The sequence below is a fragment of the Tenrec ecaudatus genome, chromosome 1 (assembly GCF_050624435.1).
Source record: "Tenrec ecaudatus isolate mTenEca1 chromosome 1, mTenEca1.hap1, whole genome shotgun sequence".
Taxonomy (NCBI): Eukaryota; Metazoa; Chordata; class Mammalia; order Afrosoricida; family Tenrecidae; genus Tenrec; species Tenrec ecaudatus.
In genome coordinates this window covers 302,555,785-302,575,065 of record NC_134530.1, presented here as the reverse complement: position 1 = coordinate 302,575,065, position 19,281 = coordinate 302,555,785, and the positions used below count along the sequence as shown (strand labels likewise).

The window sequence follows — 19,281 nt, the reverse complement described above, 5'->3', positions numbered from 1 at the left end:
TATTATTATATTTTCTTATTGGTTTGTTTTTCATTGTTTCTGGTAGGTTTCCCAGTTAATGAAGCACAGGAAGAGTGAATGCATAGAGACAATAACTGATGCTTATCAGGGACCTAGGTGACAGGGAGTGAGGAGGGTGGGGGGAACAAACCATGAATGCTGGAGTTCTGCATTAAAACTGATTGTGGCTGTCTTCTCTGCACTAGGAGCAGCTCGCCTGCTACTGCCCCTCACCCCCTAAAAATGTACGCCTGCGCCAAATTCGTCTCCACCCCTTCCCTGGTCAGGAGCACCTCCCAGCTGCTTAACCGACCACTGTCTGTTTTGGTGCAGAAACGGCCTGAGACACTGACAGAAGAGCACTTCAGCAGCTGGACAGCCCCACGTCCCCTGACCTCACGCATCCCTAGTCGCAGCTTCCAAACCAGCGCTGTCTCCAGGGACATTGACACAGCTGCCAAGTTCATTGGGGCCGGGGCTGCCACAGTTGGAGTGGCCGGCTCTGGAGCTGGCATTGGGACTGTGTTTGGGAGCCTCATCATTGGTTATGCCAGGAACCCTTCTCTGAAGCAGCAGCTGCTCTTCTCCTGAGCCAGCCTGGGCTATGCCCTCTCGGAGGCCATGGGGCTTTTCTGCCTGATGACGGCCTTCCTCATCCTCTTGGCCATGTGAAGGAGCCTGCTTCACCTCCCAGGGTTCTCTGTCCCACGCCTCGTCTGCCTTATATGTCTGCTTTCCCTGCACCTCCCCAGGCAGCCCGGGAAAAGAAATTGGCTCAGGGTTTGACAGAGGGAAGACAAATAAATACTGTATTAATAAAAAAAAAACCTGATTGTGAGGATATATATAACTCTCTTTAGAAGCGATTTAACTATGGAAGGGTATGATATTTGACTATTATATCAAGAATACTACTTAAAAAACAGAGAGAGAAACCCAGCTTGACTTATGGTTACCATGGGTGAAGGAGGAAGACTATTTGCATAGGGGCTATGGAGTTTATATTCATGGTGGTGGAATAATTTAGAAAAGGGTAACAATAATAGTTATAAAACAGGAAGGGTATAGTCAATGGCAGTGAATGATACATGTAGAGGTTCTCGAAATGAAGAATATTTGGTTGAGTTTGTTTTTGCCACAAATAAATAAATAAAATCCCATATCACTGGCTAGTTTAATAATACTATTATCAAAGATCACAAGGAGGTTATTTATGTTATTTCTCAAAAACCTGATAATGCTGCCAATAGAGATATATATAAAACTTAGATATGTTCATGCATTTTGAGCTTATACTCAACCATAAGCCTTACCCTGAGAACAATCATTTCTAATAATGCAATTAGTTCTTATAGCCATGCTCTACATTTACCCTCATGGAGGGATCACCTAATTTGTGGATGTTATAACAAAATCTGGGGAAGAAATCAGATGGTACCGAGCTCTCAGAAGGATACAACATATGGGATCTTAAAAACTTTTCTTAAAACAAGTAACCATCAAAGTTAGGTGTCAGCTAAGTTCACACAGAAGAAGACCAGCCTGTGTGATCCAAGGATCTTAATAAAATCCAAGATCAGAGGAGGGAATTATTTTATTGCTTACATTCTGAGCACTCGATTTGCAAAAGGATTCGGGTGACCATCCTGTGGAAGTTACATACTCTGGTGTCAACTTGAGACTAATAAGAGGGTGGTGTGGAGTCTAGCCTATCAATCAGGTTGCAGCTTGATGACCTCATTTAGAGGCTCAAAGGTGATAAACAGCTTACTGGAGGCCAGGCACACTCTCTCTACTTGGTATTCCTGATGACAAGCCACATGGAGCTAGGCTGATGGAGCCAGAGCCCTGAAGCTGGAGGAGCCACGTGGAGACCCACCACGCTAGCGCTCAGATGCTTCCACCACCACTAGATCCACAACTTTCCACCCACTGGCCTGCAGTCTTCCAGCACTCAGCATCATTGCATGGCGACTGTGTCTAAAGAGGAATTTATGGACTAGTATTGACCTATGGGCTAATATCGGACTGATGGACTTGATCTGGACTGCGCTGGAATGTTTTCTTAATGTACAATTGCACTTTCATATAAAGTTTTCTCTTATACCCATGAGTGTCTCTGGATTTGTTTCTCTAACCAACTTGGGCTAACACACAGTGAAAGCCCAATACGCATTTATATTGTCCCAACAGAGATAAAGCCTCTATTGAATTTCCTTGGATCATTGATCAGGGATGTAAATATTCCTGCCCCCAGTTTAGTACATTGGAGCGTATACTTTCTGGTGCAGATATAACTCATCGCCATTGAGTCAATTCTGCTTCATGCTGACCCTATATGCGGATATAATTAGGTTAAAATTTAACATCTTATCATGTGCTTTCCTGTTGGACTCATGTTTAATTTGTTCTAGTTTTATTTTATTTTTTGTTATTGTTGTTAAAGGTGTTGTATGACTTCTTGATATGAAATCCAGGATGTATAAATCTATAGAGACAGTAAGTAGACCCATAGTGTCTTAGGGTTGGTTATGGCAGGGGAGGTTCCAAGGAAACGGGGAGCTAATAATAATGAGTACAAAAGTGAAGACAATGCTCTAAAATTGATTGTGGTGATGATGGCACAGCTGTTTAATCTCATCAAACCATTGAATTGTATGGTATGCAAATAAAATTAAAAATAATCTAAAAACTAAGAACAAAAACGGCAGGCCATCATTCCATGGCCTGGTGCAGCCTTCTCATAACTTGCTTTTCCAATGGAAGCTCATGAACACTCACACAACTCCCATTTTTCTATCACGGACCACACTTCAGTTATTCACGGCCATTTTATTTCTTAAACACTTCGCTGTGGCTGTAGTGGGGTTGCAAGAATATTCTGGTTATAAATATATTATTTTCAGGTGGGCTGGCCAACTGCTGAATGAGACAGCCACAGCCTTGGGGTGCTGTATGTGGGGATCCTTCCTGGTGTGTTAGTTATCTCTCAGGCCTCACCCTAGCACCCAAAGAACCTTTTTAATATATGTGCCCCCCAAATTCTTATGCCATCTATTTGTTTATCCCAGGAAGATCTCTGTAAATAGGATGAATCATCAATAAATGGTTTTCCTTTATTTGGTGCTGCTTGTACTCATAAGTGAAAAGAGAGAGAGAAAACAATGTAGCTCTTGCCCTCTTAGGTTACAGTTGAAGATTCACAGGGGTGGGCATGGGGACTGGGAGAGGGGAGCCCTAAGAAGCCATGACACAATTTCTAGCTTGTGTTTTCGTCTCTTGGCATTTTGCAATCTCAGTGTTTATTTGTTTTTTTTTTTGCTCTCCTTTAGCATTGAGTCAAGCTCTTGGAAATTCAAACTTTTCCCTGGTGTGCCCAAATAAATCAGTAATTAAAGGACACCAAGCCTAGGTGTTTGTGCCATGTTTCTATTTGCACCGGAGGATTAAAGAGGACCCAGAGAAGCAGATGAAGCTGCGATCCCAGGAGGGTGTAAACTTCATCGACCAGAGGGAAGCCGGACATGTCTGAGTTTTATGAAAGGCAGGAGGGGTGGTGGTGGTGGTAATGCTACCTTTCAATGTATGGATCCCCAAATCTTATGCCCCCTATGGGATTATCCTAGGAAAATCCTCTTTAAATAAAATGAATCGTCAATAAATCGCTTTTTGTTTATTTCATGTTACTCCGGACTAATAAGCAAAGTAATAATAATAATGATAATAAAGAGAAGATAATATACCTTTTTTTAAATTGTGGTAGCTTGCCAAATCGCTGATCTCATTTATTCATTTAAAACTTATATACTAATTGTTATGGCAGACTGTAATGTATTTGGATTAATATGATGGTGAATTTCAAAAGGAACATCAGAGTGCCTTCAAGGTCGTAAATCTTTACAGAAATAGACGGCTCCATCTTTCATTGCTTGAGTGGCTGGTGGGTTCAAACCGTGGAGTTTGGGGTTCGCAGCTGAGTGCTTATCTCCTGTGCCACCAGGCTCCTTCTATGGTGCATCCAAAGAAGACACACACTGCAATCTCTCTCGATCAAGTCAGAGCCCGTTCACAGCGGCCCTATGTTGTTGGGTGCCCTTGAGCCACTTCTGATTCAAAGCCTTGGGTGGTCCTCACCACTGGTCCCGTGCTCAAGGCCATGGTTGCAGCCACCGTGCCAATCCATCTCCTGGAAGGCCTTCTTCTTACCGAGTCGCCTTACCGAGTCACCTACTTGCAAGGAAGGAGCGTTGGGACTCTTCTGCCCTCCTGCCCACAGGATAAACCGGATGGCAAGTGTCCCGAGTCCAAAAAGCAGTGGAGTCACACATTTATGTGAGGTGGTGTATATTTTTACACTAATTTGTTTGCCCTTGCCTCAGAAATCACAAGTGTCCCACCCCGTTTGACTGGAAATTAAGACCACCATTAGACTCCTTTAACTCAGTCACTGCCATCGAGTTCATGCTGACCTATAGAGACCCTTTAGGACATGGCAGAACTGCCCCCTGGTGAGTTTCCAAGACTGTAACTCTTTACAGAAGGAGAAAGCTTGGTGTTTCTCCTGAGGAGCTGCTCATGGTTTTGAACTGCCAACCTTGGGTTCAGCAGCCCAATCCATAAGCACTACACTACCAGGGCTCCACTGAGGCTCCTTTAGCACCCATAAATACCTGATGCAATAAGTTCTTGTATTCCTGACTTCACATATGGGGAAACTAAGGCATGGGTAGATCAAGTAACTGCAAAAGATGCAAAACTTCCCAATAGAGCTGGGATTTTAACCTAATCTGTATGTGCAGACACTAGGATCTGAACCATCATATATACCGCCTCACATAAATGATGAAGGGTTGTGTTAGTCTGGGTACTAAAAACAAATCCACAGAAACTCATAAGTAAGAGAGACTTTTATATAAAGGGTAAGTGTACATTAAGAAAACATCCCAACCCAGTGCTGCCCAAACCCACAAGTCCAACATTAACCCATTAACCCATATGTCCAACGCCAATCCGCAAAGTCCTTTTCCATCCTACAAAACACACACTATGATGCTGACTGCAGGAGGAAAGCCGAGGCAGTGAAAGGGTAAGCATCTCAGTGCTGGCAAGCGTCTCCACATGGCTGCTCCATCACCCAGGGCTGCATTGGGGTAGTTCCATGCAGCTTCTCCTCAGGGATGTCTTGCAGGAAGTGAGCCTTGACAGCTGAAGCAGGGAACTGGCTAAGGCAGCTGCACCCTAGTTTGACCATCACAAAGCAAGAGACCAGAGAACTAGAAAGGCAAGGCTCACTGAGCCATGTATCCCTCCGCAGGTCAATTAACCCCACATATGCTTATCGGCCTGGTTGGCACAATAAACTACCTCAGAGGGCAAGGGTACCCATAGGAAGAGTCCCCAATAGGGGGCGGAGTCCCAGTAGGGTGGCCCCCAATAGGGGCCGCAGTCCCAGTAGGGCAGTCTCTGGTAGGGGGCGGAGTCCCAGTAGGGCGGTCCCCGGTAGGGGGCGGAGTCCCAATAAGGCGGTCTCTGGTAGGGGGCGGAGTCCCAGTAGGGCGGTCCCCGGTAGGGGGCGGAGTCCCAATAAGGCGGTCTCCGGTAGGGGGCGGAGTCTCAGTAGGGTGGTCTCCGGTAGGGGGCAGAGTCTCAGTAGGGAGGTCCCCGGCAGGGGGCGGAGTCCCAGTAGGGAGGTCCCCGGTAGGGGTCGCTGCAGCCCGGCAGGCCGGTCGAACCGCTCCGCCCAGCGGCCTCCAGGTCCGGCCTCCCCGCCCCTCCCGCTGCCGCCGTCCCGCCTCCGGTGTGCAGGTGCGTTTCCGCCCGGGCAGGGGCTGGGTCTCGTGGCCTCGCTGGCTCCAGCCCGGGGGACCGCCGAGCTCTCTGGGGCTCCGGCGGGGTGTGTGCGGTCCCTCACGCGCGGGCCGCGGGCCGCAGCGCGCATGCCCGGCGCGGCCCCGCCCCCTCCGGGCGGCCAAGGATCTGGGCCCGCGGGGGTGGCCGGTCCCCGCTCTCCGCGATCTGGGAGGGTGAGACTGGGCCCGGGAGGACGGTCGTGGGCGATCCGAGGGCAGGACGTCCCCCAGGTGACCTGGGGCGCTGTCCGGAAGCGCTGGGGGCAGATGTCGGAGGTCGAAGTGGCGGGAGAGAAGGGGGAGGGGGCCGGAAGCGAGGCTGGAGAGGAAAAGGGCGCCTCAGGACGGGCTTGGGGGCCCAGTTAGCGGACCCCGGGAAAGCCGTGCGCAGTTTCCCCTTTGAGAAGGGTCACTCCGGGCAGAGGGTCCCTCCGGGCTTGCACTAGGCCGGGACCGTGCACCTGGGAGGAGGGGCCGGATCGAGTACCTACTTGGTAGGTGGAGTCATCCGGGGATGTGACTGAAAGGGAGAAGTCGAGGTCAAGGCCTTTGACCGCAGGGGAAGGGGCGCCCTAAGCGGAGAAGACTAGAGGCGGCGGCGTTGGGAAAGACCGGACTTGGGAGAAGTTGGGGGTCCCAGGCATGACTGTGTGGTGGAAGCGGCCTCTGGGACACTGGGCGGGGGATGCTGAGGACATTGAGTCCAGCAGTCTAGGGGCCTGCGAGGATGGCATAACCCCATCCCACCCCGCAGGTGAGCCCAGAAGGGGGGTTGGGGGTCACCAGAAGAGAAAAGGTGGAGGGTAGGCAGCAAACGGGATGACAAGGAGCCAGGAGCCCAGAAACTAGAGGAAGAGCTCCTTTCGCAGAGAGGCCGGGCATAACCAAGGAGGATGGAGGCTCCGGTGGACTGAGTAGCGCAGAGAGCAGCCTAAGCGGACAGAAGCAGGGAGGAGCGTCCACCCGTGGCTGGGAAGACAGCTGGGCGTTGGGGTTCCACACCACAGTTCTCATGGTGCGCGGCCGCCCTGTGTCAGGTTTTAGGCTCTAACAGGATTATAAAATCCTAGAAGTTACCGTCCACGCACTACTTCCCGGAAAAACAGATGGATGTTGGCGCAAAAGATGATTCCGGGAAATACTTCATAGTATTTGTGGTTGTTAGTTGCCTTTGAGTTAGTCTGGATTCACAGCCACTTTATTCACACCAGATCTAAGCATTGCCTGGGCCTGTGTTGTCTTCATGATTTTGGTATGTTTGTTGTCACATTTAGAGAGGGACTTCTCCAGAACATTTTACAACTTACCCCGGCATTTAGTCACACAAACAAACAAAAACGCAATTCATTGAAAAGAACATCACGCGGATGGTTCTCTCACAACACTGGCAGCTTTTATCACCAGTGAGACCAAACTTATCTTCCTGATTTATTGCTTTTGGTAGACATTGTATTGTTTTAATTGGCCCTCTCCAGAGGTTCTCAACCTGTGCATTGCGACCCCTTTGGGGGGGTCGAATGACCAGGGGTTGCCGAAGCCTATCGGAAAACACGTATTTCCAATGGTCTTAGGAACCTAGACACCGCTTCTCTATCCGTCTCCAGGCGGGTCTGCCCACATGCAGAACACCCACATACGAGTACCGGCGTGAAAATGGTTACCCATGCTCCATCATGCTTCAAGATAAAATTTCACTTACTTGTTTATTTCACAATATAGAATTACATATTGTTTTTGTGATTCATCACTGTGCTTTACTGCTGTTCAATTTGTAACAATGCCAATACGTTCTGCGTGTCAGATATTTATATGATGATTCATCACAGTAGCAAAATGACAGTGATGAAGTAGCAGTGAAAATCATCTTATGGTTGGGGGGTCACCATCACATGAGGAACTGTAGTAAAGGGTGGCGGCATGAGGAAGGTTGAGAACCACTGCTCGAGTACTCCATCTCTCGGTTCTAATATCCACTGCAATGACCACCCTGAACGCAGACAAAATTCATGAGTAAGGAGTTTATTAAGACAGGTACCAGGTTGTCAAGGCAGTAGGAAGCGCCAGGGTTGGCCACCAGGATAAGTTAACAGAGTTCTCTCTGGTCTAGGAATAGCTACTCAAATGTGGGAGCAGATTGTCTTAAGGTGTGCTCTGTTTGGAATGCCTGGGCTTCCAAGTGCCAGCGTGTATTTATGAGACGGTCTGTAACTCATTCCTCTCTCGAGTAAGACAAGACTGTCGCCATATTCCACAGATGAAACAACGCCATGGGAAAGAGCTGACAGGGAGCTGAGACCCTGAAAGTCTGCGCCTTCAACTAAGATAAACTCAATACTTGCTCTCCCCTCGCCTGGCCAAGGACTGAAACACAGCCGTGTGCACGTGTTGAGTTATGCCCCCTCCAAACCATAGTCGAGTTGGCTAAAGATATTCTTGTTTCTTTGCTTGCCTCCAGAGAAATTGTCAACAGTCCCTTTGTGTGTGAACTGGTGACCAAAGGCAGGATATGTGACAAGAACTGTAGGATACGTGACAAGCACTGCCTCGAGCAAAGTTCTGGGCCCTGGCATGTGTATTGTTCCAGGACCACCCTATTGCCCCACTGTCCAGTCTCTTTATCTGCCTTTCCTAAATATGCAACTCTGCCCCTCCTGCCCCCCTGTTCTTTGTGAGAGATCTGGTTCTCGTTGAATCTCACACTCAAAGGGACCTACCACTCCCCTGCAGTCCTCAACCTGAAGGCATCCCACTCAAGCTCAGTGGGTCAGCAAATCCAACTCCCTGAATTAAGTGCCCAGTGACTCCCCACTCCATAAGCTAGCCACCTGTACAAAAGCACTCAGCTTGACTTGAGCCATGGGTTGGGAAGGCCACCACACTGTTCCGTGCTCTGGCTCCTGGTTCTGTAGCTGTTTCTCTGAGAGTTCAGCTGCCTTCTGGGTCCAGCAGGTTCACTGTGCAGGGCTCTCAGGTCCAGAGAATGCATTCTACCAGCTCTTGCTGTCATGAAATCACTCCCCCTGCTTCTCAGAGGGCTCGTTTTACACCTAGCAGGATGGCATTAGGCAAGCTTGTTCACAATTGCTTATAGGTGAATCCAATCAGTATCTTTTCCCACCATCTTACCAGATTCTTACAGGAAGAGGTTATCTGGTGGGAGTTAGAGACATTGGCACGAAGAGCCACATTACATAATTCCCTGCCCCTGCAGACACGAAAAACATATAACTTATTGGTCATGAATAAATGAATAAGTGTGGGTAAAATGTTTGACATTAGAATATTTTGGAATACCATATGGCCTTGCCGTGTTGGTGGTCCCCTCAGTTGGATGATCCAACTTTGTCATAGCTTGGTCCTCTTAAGACTTAATGAAGGAATTTCTATACAATCCTTGAGTTTAAGTATGCATGCATAATATGTATGGGATTAGATATTATAATTCACATCAGATGGGAACCAAAACCGTCTCTTCCCCTTCCTTTCCCACATTCTTGTGGATTGTATTTTTTAAGCAAAGTATTTAGAAGCTTTTTGGAGATGTTGAAACACAAATCAGTAAAACTTCCATTTATTATTTTCAGTTTTGTATAGGTGTCATTTCTCAATAATGAAACATTTGTCTAGAAAAAGCTATAAAAATTTAGTTGCATGTTACCCAAATAATACAAGTTCTAATTTTAACATTCCTTACAATTCACATCGTTCCCATTAATTTCTTTTTTGTAAAAAAATTAAATCATTTTATTGGGGGCTTGTACAACTCTTATCACAATCCACACATACATCCATTGTGTCAAGCACATTTGTACATTTGTTCCCTCATCATTCTCAAAACATTTGCTTTCTACTTGAGCCCTTGGTATCAGCTCCTCATTTTCCCCCCTCCCTCCTCCCTCCTCCCCGATGAACCCTTGATTTATAAATTATTATTATTGTTTCATATCTTACACCCTCTGACATCTCTCTTCACCCACTTCTCTGCGGTCTGCCCCCAGGGAGGAGGTCATATGTAGATCCTTGTAATCTGTTCCCTATTTCTCCCTCACCTTCCCTCCACCTTCCTGCCATTAATTTCTTAGATTCACCTTCATTTCACAGCTATCCAAAAGATATTGGGCATGGAATTTTAAGTTCTTACTGGCCTACCTTCCAAGTCTGAAAATGAAATATGATAGATTATTCAGAGTTATCTGGAGTTCTTTTACAGTAGGTAGAAATGTTTTAAAGCATTTAAAACCTATAGAAGAAGAAAAGCATTTTCTGGATTCAGTTGGTCATGGGACCAAATTGTTTATTGTTAGGCACCAGCTAGCAATCCTCCGTCTTTCCTATGGAAACCCCACCCTGTCCTGCACTTGCTCACGCTGGCTGCTGCCGTGTTTGAACCCACTGTTACAGACTCTCCACCACGGAGGGTCTGCTCTTTGTGGCTAGCCCTCCACCAGGCAGGATGACCTGCTCTGGGGACTGGCCCATCCTGATGTCCAAAGGATGTGAGACGGAATCACCCTGCCCACATCCAAGGAGCAGTGTGGATGTACTGCTTTCCAGAGAGATCTGTTTGTTCTTCTGGCAGTTGTGGTATAGAGAGTGTTCTTTGCCAGCACCGTGATTCAAAGGCGCCCTTTCTTCTCCGGTCTCCCATCGTCAATGCCCAGCTTCCACGTGAACATGAAGTCATTGAAAACACCATAGCTTGGCGAGGCCCACGTTACTCCTCAAAGTTAGTCACTGCCCAGCTTCCACGTGAACATGAAGTCATTGAAAACACCATAGCTTGGCGAGGCCCACGTTAGTCCTCAAAGTGAAGTCTTTGCTCTTGAATGGCTTTGAGAAGGCCCTTTGCAGCAGCATTGCCCAGTACAGCACATCCGGGCATTTCTTGACGGCTGCCAGGATGCCGGTTATGGATCCAAGGAAGATGGAACCTTTAATAACCTAACTCCCCCCTCCATGTATCATGATGCTAATTTTTGGTTCAGTTGTGGGAGAAAGACCCGGAGATTTGCTTTCATAAAGATTGTGGCCAAGAAAACCCCAAAACCCTGTGGAGCAGTTCATATCTATAATAGTAGGGCTGTCGTGGATCAGAATTGACTCAATGGCAATGGGTCTGATATTCTGGTGTTCCCTCCCCTTACTTTTCTCCCAAATACCATTTACCCAATTCCCCCTAGTGCTCACATTTCCCTTAACTAAACTGCAGTGATCTTCGCGCAAGATGTTTCTATGGATATAGTACCAGTACCGGATCCACCTTGCTGGGGGGCTGAGCTGGTCTCAGTGGACGGGCCAGGAAGAAAGGCCTGGGGGTCGACGTCTGAAAGCTTGGGTATCACAAGAGTCTGAGTGATGGTGGCGGCAGCTCGGGGATCTGGCAGCAATTGTTCCATTGGGCATGGGGTCGCCATGAGTAGGACAGCTGGACGGCAGCTGACAACAGTTGATTGCGCTCTGGGTCCCTGCTGCTGCTGCTGCTGGCTGGGGAACCCCACTGGGAGTCGCTGCCCCAGCAGCCAGGAGAACACAAAGCAGTTGGTTGCTCCAGATCTCTGTACGGACATTACCGTTACTACCTTTTTAAGTATTTGTAGAAATATAAATACTTTCTGATTGTTTATATTTGTGTTTCTTTTTTTTATAAAGTCCCTTTCAATACTCTGTACTCCCAAGAGATCCAGATGCGCCCTCTCCAGATTATTCCCAGAAGACTGATTTCTCAGCTCTTTTGCCGACTGCAGTCACCAGCCTCTGCACAAGCCAAATTCTGCCCAGCCATGGCTCGTCCAAGTTCAAGTAAGTTGCTCTTGGGCTGTAATCTCCTCTTCAGTAGAATTCAGTATTTGAAGGGTCTAACCCTTTGAGCAGAGGGTCTATGTTGAGGTAGCTGCCAGGCAGGGTGTTTTAAATTTTTAAAATTTTATTTGAGTCGTTTGCTGATTTAATCTAATCCGGGCAGTCCCTGGATTCTGAAGGGTTCTGTTCCAGCAATTTTGTCTTGAGGTGGATCCTGAGGTCACTGGAATACCTCATTTCACACTAACAACTGGTGCTTCTTACGGTATAGAATGCTCAGTGAGATCACTGGATAGGCCTGGTCAGCATTGAAGCTGGCCCCAGTGTGGTCCCAAGTGAATCATTAGGCACATGTGCAGGTCATTTGTCTTAAGATGTCAGAGTGGACTTGCTATTCAACCCCCACCCAGATTTCATGGTGGGCCAGGCCATAGCCTGCCATGTGGCCGTACGCTGAACGGGAAGTCATAAAATCAACACCTGCTAGCTAGCGTCTGAGAATAATACCATCAGCAGAGTGCACACTGCAACGTTGTATGTTGTATATATTGCTCATCAGAAGATGCCCCCCCACATAAACAAAAGATCCCCAAAATGGTCATGATAACTTAAATACAGAGTGAGTGGGGAAATACCTGAGTAATACTGTATTCTTACAGATAAGTGAATTTAGACAGTCTGTAACTTGTGCTAGAATGTATGTGTGGCGGAGTGAAGTTTCTTAATATGGCTTTTCTACCCAAGTCTCTGTAACTCCCCCCAAGTGGTGGGGTGGAATATGCAAGCAGGGCATGTGTGACACTGACAGAGGGGCATGGTCAGTTTCCATGACCACCCCAACCTCCCCACCCTGCTGTAAGGATGAGCCGTCTCTGAAGCAGGAGAGAGAAAGAAAACGGCCAGGGCCCTCAAAAGAGCGCGTTCCACATCTGTCTGAATTGGTGGAGGCCGAGACCCGGGACACCAAAGGCTATGCTTGGAGAGCGTGGGACAGAGCGAGAGAAGCAGCACTGAGGCTCAGGGACTGAGACAGAGCGACAGGCGGGCTTCCTGCCCCAGAGAGGCAGAAGCCCAGGGATCAGGAGACTGAGAGGCTGAGTGAGGACCAGAGAGCGACTTGGATGCTGGCTGAGGAGAGGTGGTGCTGTGGACAACTCACTGTAGCCTTACACTTGGCTGCTCCTGACTTGTGGAGACCCATTGACTTCCCTAAACCCCTGTCACTGTGAGTGTCATCTGTGAGTTTGCGTGACCGCTGCAGCACATGCTTGAACCCAGCATAGAAGGAGCGTGCCGGGGAGGAATGGTTGGTGTCCGAGCGAGTGTGAGGGATGGAGACGTGGAGGCATGGCTGGCGCCGACCTCTTGGCAACAGGAGGACCAGAGGAGGTCCGATATGGTCCCCACTGGTCATTTCATGCAATGTGCATTTATTTGAGCCTATCACACATGATTTTTTTTTACGGGAAACGCCTTTAAGTCTCTGTATTCAAGGAAAGTTAGTGATTGTCCTACAAAGCAATAAATCCCAAGTTCACGGTCCGGAAGCCCTTCTGACCTACTGGGACCCTGTACAGTGTACCTGAAGCTGTAACTCGGCGCTCGGCTCTCTTCCAAGGACAGGGAGTGCAGTGCTCCCAGGATTCCACAGGGAAATCCTGCTCTCACTGCCTTCGCATCGATGCTGCCTTGTAGCAACCCTGTAGGACAGGGTAGAACTGGCCCTGCGGGTTTCGGGACCATAACGCTTTATGGGAGTAAAAAGTCCCATCTTTCTGCTACAGCGTGCCTGGTGGTTTCGAACTAACCTTGCTCAGTGTATAACCACTACCTTGCCAGGGCTCCAGCCACTGGGCAATAGAGAGCGACACTTTCTACTGGGCAGAAATAGTTTGTTTGACTACTGACAAACATCTCCAAACCCCCATGTCTGTCCCTTACTCAACAGTGAACACACAGCTAACACATGTCTAGAATTAAACGATTCAGAGTTGGACCGGTTCGGCGGTGCTTCATTGAAAGCAGATACAGAACGCTTTTTCATTTAGTTCCAACTTTTGGACAATTTTGCCCAGTAATCGGTTCAACCCTAGTAACGTGCAACCCCCATCCCCACCTCTCCGCCCCCGTACATTTTGTCTAACCCGGGGAACGAAGCCCCTGAGTGATACCCAGGGTTATGGAGCTCAGCCACCAACTGGAAAGTGGAGGTTCAAGTCCACCCCAGGTGTTGCCGAAGAAAGACCTGACAATCGACTTCCCAAAGAGTCAGCCCTAAAAACCCTGCGGCGCACAATGCTGCCCCACTGCACACGGGGCATCCTGAGCAGCACCGATTGATGCCAACTATCTGATTTTTTAGGAATTGAATAGACCTCTGTGATCCAGGTGAGTTCTTATAAAGGATAGAAGTTTCAGATCTTTCACAGGCACCCTCAGGACACGTCACACCTGCTCGTGGAGACCTGAGGCCAGAGAGACTGCAGCACAGCCCAGGAGCAGCTGGGCTTCGGATGCTCACTTTCTCAGCGCCCTCCGCTGGGAGACGTGGTCAAAGGCACTGGTTGGTCCTATTGGCTGAATTAAGCTCACCTGGCTTCGATTGGGGCCCTCCCAAGTGTACTGGCTTTCTGTCTCAAAGGCCTGAATGTGTGCATACCCTCTAGCCTTTATCGGTTTCCAACTTCCTGTAAAGGGGGAAGGGAGGCTTTAGCATGTAGAGCAGTGGTTCTCGGGTTCTCAACCTCCCTAAGGCTGCAGCCCTTTCATACAGTTCCTCATGTTGTTATGACCCCCCAGCTATAGCATTATTCTCGTTGCTACTTCATCACTGGCATTTTGCTACTGTGATGAATTGGGTGACCCCTGTGAAAGGGTCATGACCCACAGGTTGAGAACCGCTGCTGTGGAGGGACAGCCCCTGGTCTCTGCCTCTGGCTACCTCACAGAGCCCAAAGCTAAAAAGACAAACCCACTGCCATGGAGTCAGTGCCGAGTCGTGGGACCTAGTGGAACTGCCCCTCTGCATTTCTGAGACTTAAGAATCTTTCTGAGGGCCGACGGCCTCATCTTTCCCCGGAGGAGGAATGGTGGGTTTGAACTGCTGGCCTTGTGGTAGCAGCCCAGGGCATAACCCACTGAGCCTCAGCGTCCCCTCCCTGCCACTCTTTACCCAGTCCCCCTGCTCAGAACTGAGCATGGCAGACTTGGAGAGTCTGGAGGTGTCAAGAAGTAGGTAAAGCCCAGCAAGCTGGCAGCCACAAAACAGGCTGGTGTGCTTTCCTCTAGACGTTGAGAAATGTCTTCCTAAAGAGCTTGCACCACATCAGTATCGTGGTATGCTAGGTCCAGTTTTCCCAGAACCGCCTTGAGGGTGTCTCTGTTGTTCCTAGGAATGTCTTCAATGGTAGCTTGGGGGAGAAAAGGCTTCCAAGACAGGGTAATGGGAGGAGGTGAAGTCCTTTGTGGATGTTTATAGGGTTTGAGTCCAGGTTTTATGTAAATACCCTTTTAAACGCAGTGGTACATTTTCTTATTCAACAGCCTGCTCTTTAGGAGACGAGGTCCTCTAAACCGGAATCCTAGACCAGGTCTTAATCCTAGACCAGGTCTTCCCCGCCTCAGTTTTCCGGTGGTTGCCATGGGGTTCCAGGCGGTTCCCTCTGGTAAAGGTGGGGAGCTTAGGCACTGTTTACAGGGCTGGCATGGTGGTTGGCATTGAGTTCGCAGCAAAGACTAACTGAAGCCAGGCTAGAGAAGAAAAAGAAGTTCATTCTGAGCTTCCCTGTAGGGATTCACAGACTGCAGCAGGGAGTCTGGGATCTGAGCTGCCAGGGAGGGAGAGGAGGGAAGGGAAAGGGAGAGAGGCTGAAGCCCTGAACTCTCAGACTAACTACAAAGGCCCCCATTGGGGGGACCCGAAGACGTCCCCAGCTGATCTGTGGTGGAGAGCCAGTTTTTAGCTGGTGGGTGGGGGAGGGTAAAGCAATACAGGGGGTGGGTAGATACCACAGGCAGGCAAATAAAGAGGAAAGGGATGAGGATTCTCAGCTTCAGGGGCTCGAAATGAGTCTCTTTCCATAAAAATGCTGAGGCAGAGTGGTTATTTGATCGGTTCGGTTTGGCGCCAAGGCAAATGGTTCATTGATTTGTGGTCCCCTGATCCGATCTGGGCAGGCAGGCTATTCCTCCTCTGACTGGTCCCTGACCCAACATTACAGTTGGGCCATAGGCAAAGAGAGCAGGATATCTGAGCTGTCTGTCTTTCAGCCTTGTGATGCTGAGAATGGTGTCCCAGAGGTCTCTTGGGACGTGGGAGAGAGGGAGCCGGGACTCTCTGCTTTGTTTTGGGTCTGCCTTTGCTCCTTGGTGCCTGTTTCCGGTGGTCCATGGGAAGGCAAGGGACCAAGCCTTCACTGAGATGTTCCATCAGGGCCCAACCTGGTGTGCAGCCCTGGATGACCAGGGATGAGGGATGGGTGTGTGAATGGTGTGGCGCAGCAGCTGACCTCTGACTTCACAAGCAGGGAAGAGAATCAAAGTCAACATCAGCCCAAGGCTGAATCCCACGAGGCAGGGCTGACACATGCCTCCACGCACATTAACCTTCTTCACCAATGCTGACACCAACATCCCTTCCCAAGGCACTCTGCTTCTCTGCTGGCTTCAGAAATGCACTGCAGTGTGAGTACAGTACTCACAGACAGTACTCAAGGTTGTGGAGTTTATTAGGGAAATTAACAGGTTACAACTCAGGATTAGAAATGCTCAGGATGCAGTTCTTTCCCTCCCCCCCCCTGGTTATTCATTTGTTTTTCTTCAGTCAGTGTTCAGTAAGGAGGCTTGATGACGTCGTGGTTGCTCATTGGGCTGTGATCCCCAAGGTCTGGTTTGGAACCACAAGTCTCCTGTGGAAGGTTACAATCTCAGTCACCCACAGGGGCAGTTCTGCCCTGTCCTACTGGGTTGCTATGAGTCGGCATGGACTAGATAGCAGTGAGTTTTTTTATTTGGTAATGCATAGGCAATGAACTATAAGAGGTTCCAAGAGAAATTATTTTTTTTCTTGCAAATTTATATATTTTCCCCATAGACCTCCAATATAGCAACTAAAAGCTTCCATTGTTTCCCTCTATTTAAAATTTTTTTTTAATTTTAATCGTCTTATTACAACTCTTTTGGTCAAAAGCACCTCTTCTCAGCCATGGCGGGAGGGATGCTTTTCTAGTCCTCAGCCTTTCAACCATGTGGCCCCTTGGCCTCTGCCTTGCGTGAGCAAGTGTTACTTGCTCTTTTAATAGCACCGATAAATGCCCAAAGGGAGTGACACTCTACCGGTAGCCTCAGCCTGAAGGCACTCAGCTCTAGCTCCGTGAATCAGCAAACCTAGTTCCCCCGGATTGAGTGCCTGGAGGCGCCCTACTCCACAAATGAGCCTCCCTTCAGAAGGTTTTGCTCCCTCCACTGCTTGGGGAAGCCCCCTGCGGTGTCTCGTGCTCTGGCTCTTGCTCTGCTGCCTCTGTGTGTGCTTCTGGTCTCGCGTCTCCCGGATCAAGGAGGCTTAGCACTGACTCAAGAACCTCAGGGCTCAGAGGACACACTGCTCTCTTGATGGCAGTGAGGCCAACCCATTCCTGTGTCTTGGCTGGCTCATTTTAAATCCAGTGGGAAGACAAAATTGTCGAATCCCTACTGTAGACTCTGAGACACCTGATTGGCATGCCCCCACCCAGTCACGCAGTGGGCATTACACAGACTGTGTCTCGAAGAGCCGGAGCAGTCACCCACTGCACCCGGGTGCACCAGCCTGGGCGGAGCCAGTGAGATCTGCCTCACCAGCGAGGCATGCCCAACGTGGCCACGCCCATTCAATAACAAATCAGTGATCTCTGAGCCCACATTCTGCTGCCTCCCTTCCAGCACCTCTCCCCCGCACCCGAATGTCCCCTGGTCCATCTCCCAGGGTGGCTCACTCCGTTCAAGGAGGCGACTTTGATGCCCATTTCTTCAAGATGGGAGACCAGTCAGTTAAGGGGTTCACTTCCTGTCTCAGTTACCTAGTCCCATCCTCACAACAAAATGCCAGTTTAGTGTCTGACGGTTGTAGAAGCAAGAAGTCCAAATCCTGGGACGAGCTCTAGAGGAGGAGGCTGCCCTGTGGGTGTTCCTTGGCTCACAGACCAGTCCATGAGTGGTCTGGTCCCCTGCACATGCCTTAGTGTGTCGTTCAAAAGGAATTAGGTTTAGGACCCATTCTACTCTGGAGTGGCCTCATTAACATATTTCCAAGCAAGGCCATGCTTTTAGGGGTTAGCACTTCAATATAGTGTTGTTGTTGTTGTTTTTAAATAATGACTTTATTGCTTTTTTGATACCTAAGTCATGCATATTAATCATAGGAGAATCAGAAACTAGTGAGCAGCAGCAGTTGAAAGATATTCTCTGCAATCGACCCTTTAGTATTATTGGGGTTGTTAGGGGCCATTGAGTCCGTCCCGACCCATAGGGACCGTCTGCACAGCAGGATGAACCACTGCATGGTCCTCGCCACCCTCACACTGGTGCCCATGTTGAGCCCACTGCTGCAGCCACCGCATCAGCCCGTCTCCTGGCTCCTCTACTGTACCAACACGACGAGGGCCTGAATGTCCAAAATACGGGAGACCAGGTCTTGCCATCCTTGCTTCTAAGCAGCACTGTGACCGGCTTCTTCCAAGCGAGATCAGCCTGCCCTTTTAGCAGCCCATGGTACTTCCAGTGTTCTCCAGCACCACAGTTCAAAGCCACTCTTCTTCAGTCTTTCTTCTTCAGTGCCCTACTTTCCTGTGCTTACGAGGCCATTGAAGATGCCCTGGCTCAGGGCGGGCACACCTGAGTCCCAAAGTAACTTCCTGACTTTTCAATACTCTGCACAGGTCTTGTGCAGATTTACCCGATGCAATGCATGCGTCTTACACTGCAGTAACGATCATATACATATGTATATATGCACCTACACACAAAAGAGTTTATATATTGTATATACACATGAAAATGAGAAAATTAGATCCTATGCCATATTGAATTTACGCCCTGCTCTATCCATCAACTTTTTTTCTTTTGTCTGGACAGGGGGATGTTGGCTGGGGCTGTAACGTCGAATTGTAAACTATAAAGTCGAATTGTCTAAGGCTCAGAGCTTAATGTTCACAGTGTTCAAATCCCCAGTTCAAATGTTCAATCCACAGTCCTTCCACTCTGTGCCGACCTCTCTGGACTGAGTCTTCATCGGAGATGTAATGTGAGATCATACTGGAGTGAGGTCGGGTAGGGTGGATCCCAGTCCCACTTGAGTCTTCCCATGTAAAAGGAGAAGAGACCGACACGAAGCCACCCATGGAGGGGAGGTGGCCCTGTGAAGACAGAGGCCGCGGTCAGCGTGATCTGTCAGCAAGGACCCTAAGTTCCCGGCCTTCACCTGAGGCTGGGAGAGACAACGTGCAGGGAAAGCTGCCTCTCAAAGCTCCCAGAGAAACCCACACGGCAGACCCGCTGAGCTGGGCCTGGGGCCTCCCAAACTGTGGGGGAGGTAGACTGCCGTGCTGATACGCCCCTTCCCCCGGGTGATCGTGCCGTGCTGGCCTGTCCTAGGAAC

The 19,281-nt window shown here is 49.0% G+C and overlaps 1 protein-coding gene and 1 pseudogene across 5 annotated transcripts in view; both read left to right on the top strand.

The window, feature by feature from the left end:
• The first annotated feature begins 194 nt into the window (after positions 1-194).
• LOC142437497 (ATP synthase F(0) complex subunit C2, mitochondrial pseudogene) lies at positions 195-591 on the top strand (annotated as a pseudogene).
• Positions 592-5,659: 5,068 nt separating this feature from the next.
• SIRT5 (sirtuin 5) overlaps positions 5,660-19,281 on the top strand; it is a 35,786-nt gene continuing 22,164 nt past the window's right edge. Inside the window, exons 1-2 of one of the 5 annotated variants that reach the window (XM_075532460.1) lie at positions 5,660-5,805; positions 11,499-11,648. In XM_075532460.1, the coding sequence (XP_075388575.1) occupies positions 11,534-11,648 (115 nt within the window). In that variant the 5' untranslated portion in view covers positions 5,660-5,805; positions 11,499-11,533. Of the gene's footprint in view, positions 5,806-5,868; positions 6,081-11,498; positions 11,649-19,281 lie in introns of those variants that run through there. The other 4 variants (XM_075532462.1, XM_075532459.1, XM_075532463.1 and 1 more) reach the window with 4 other exon arrangements.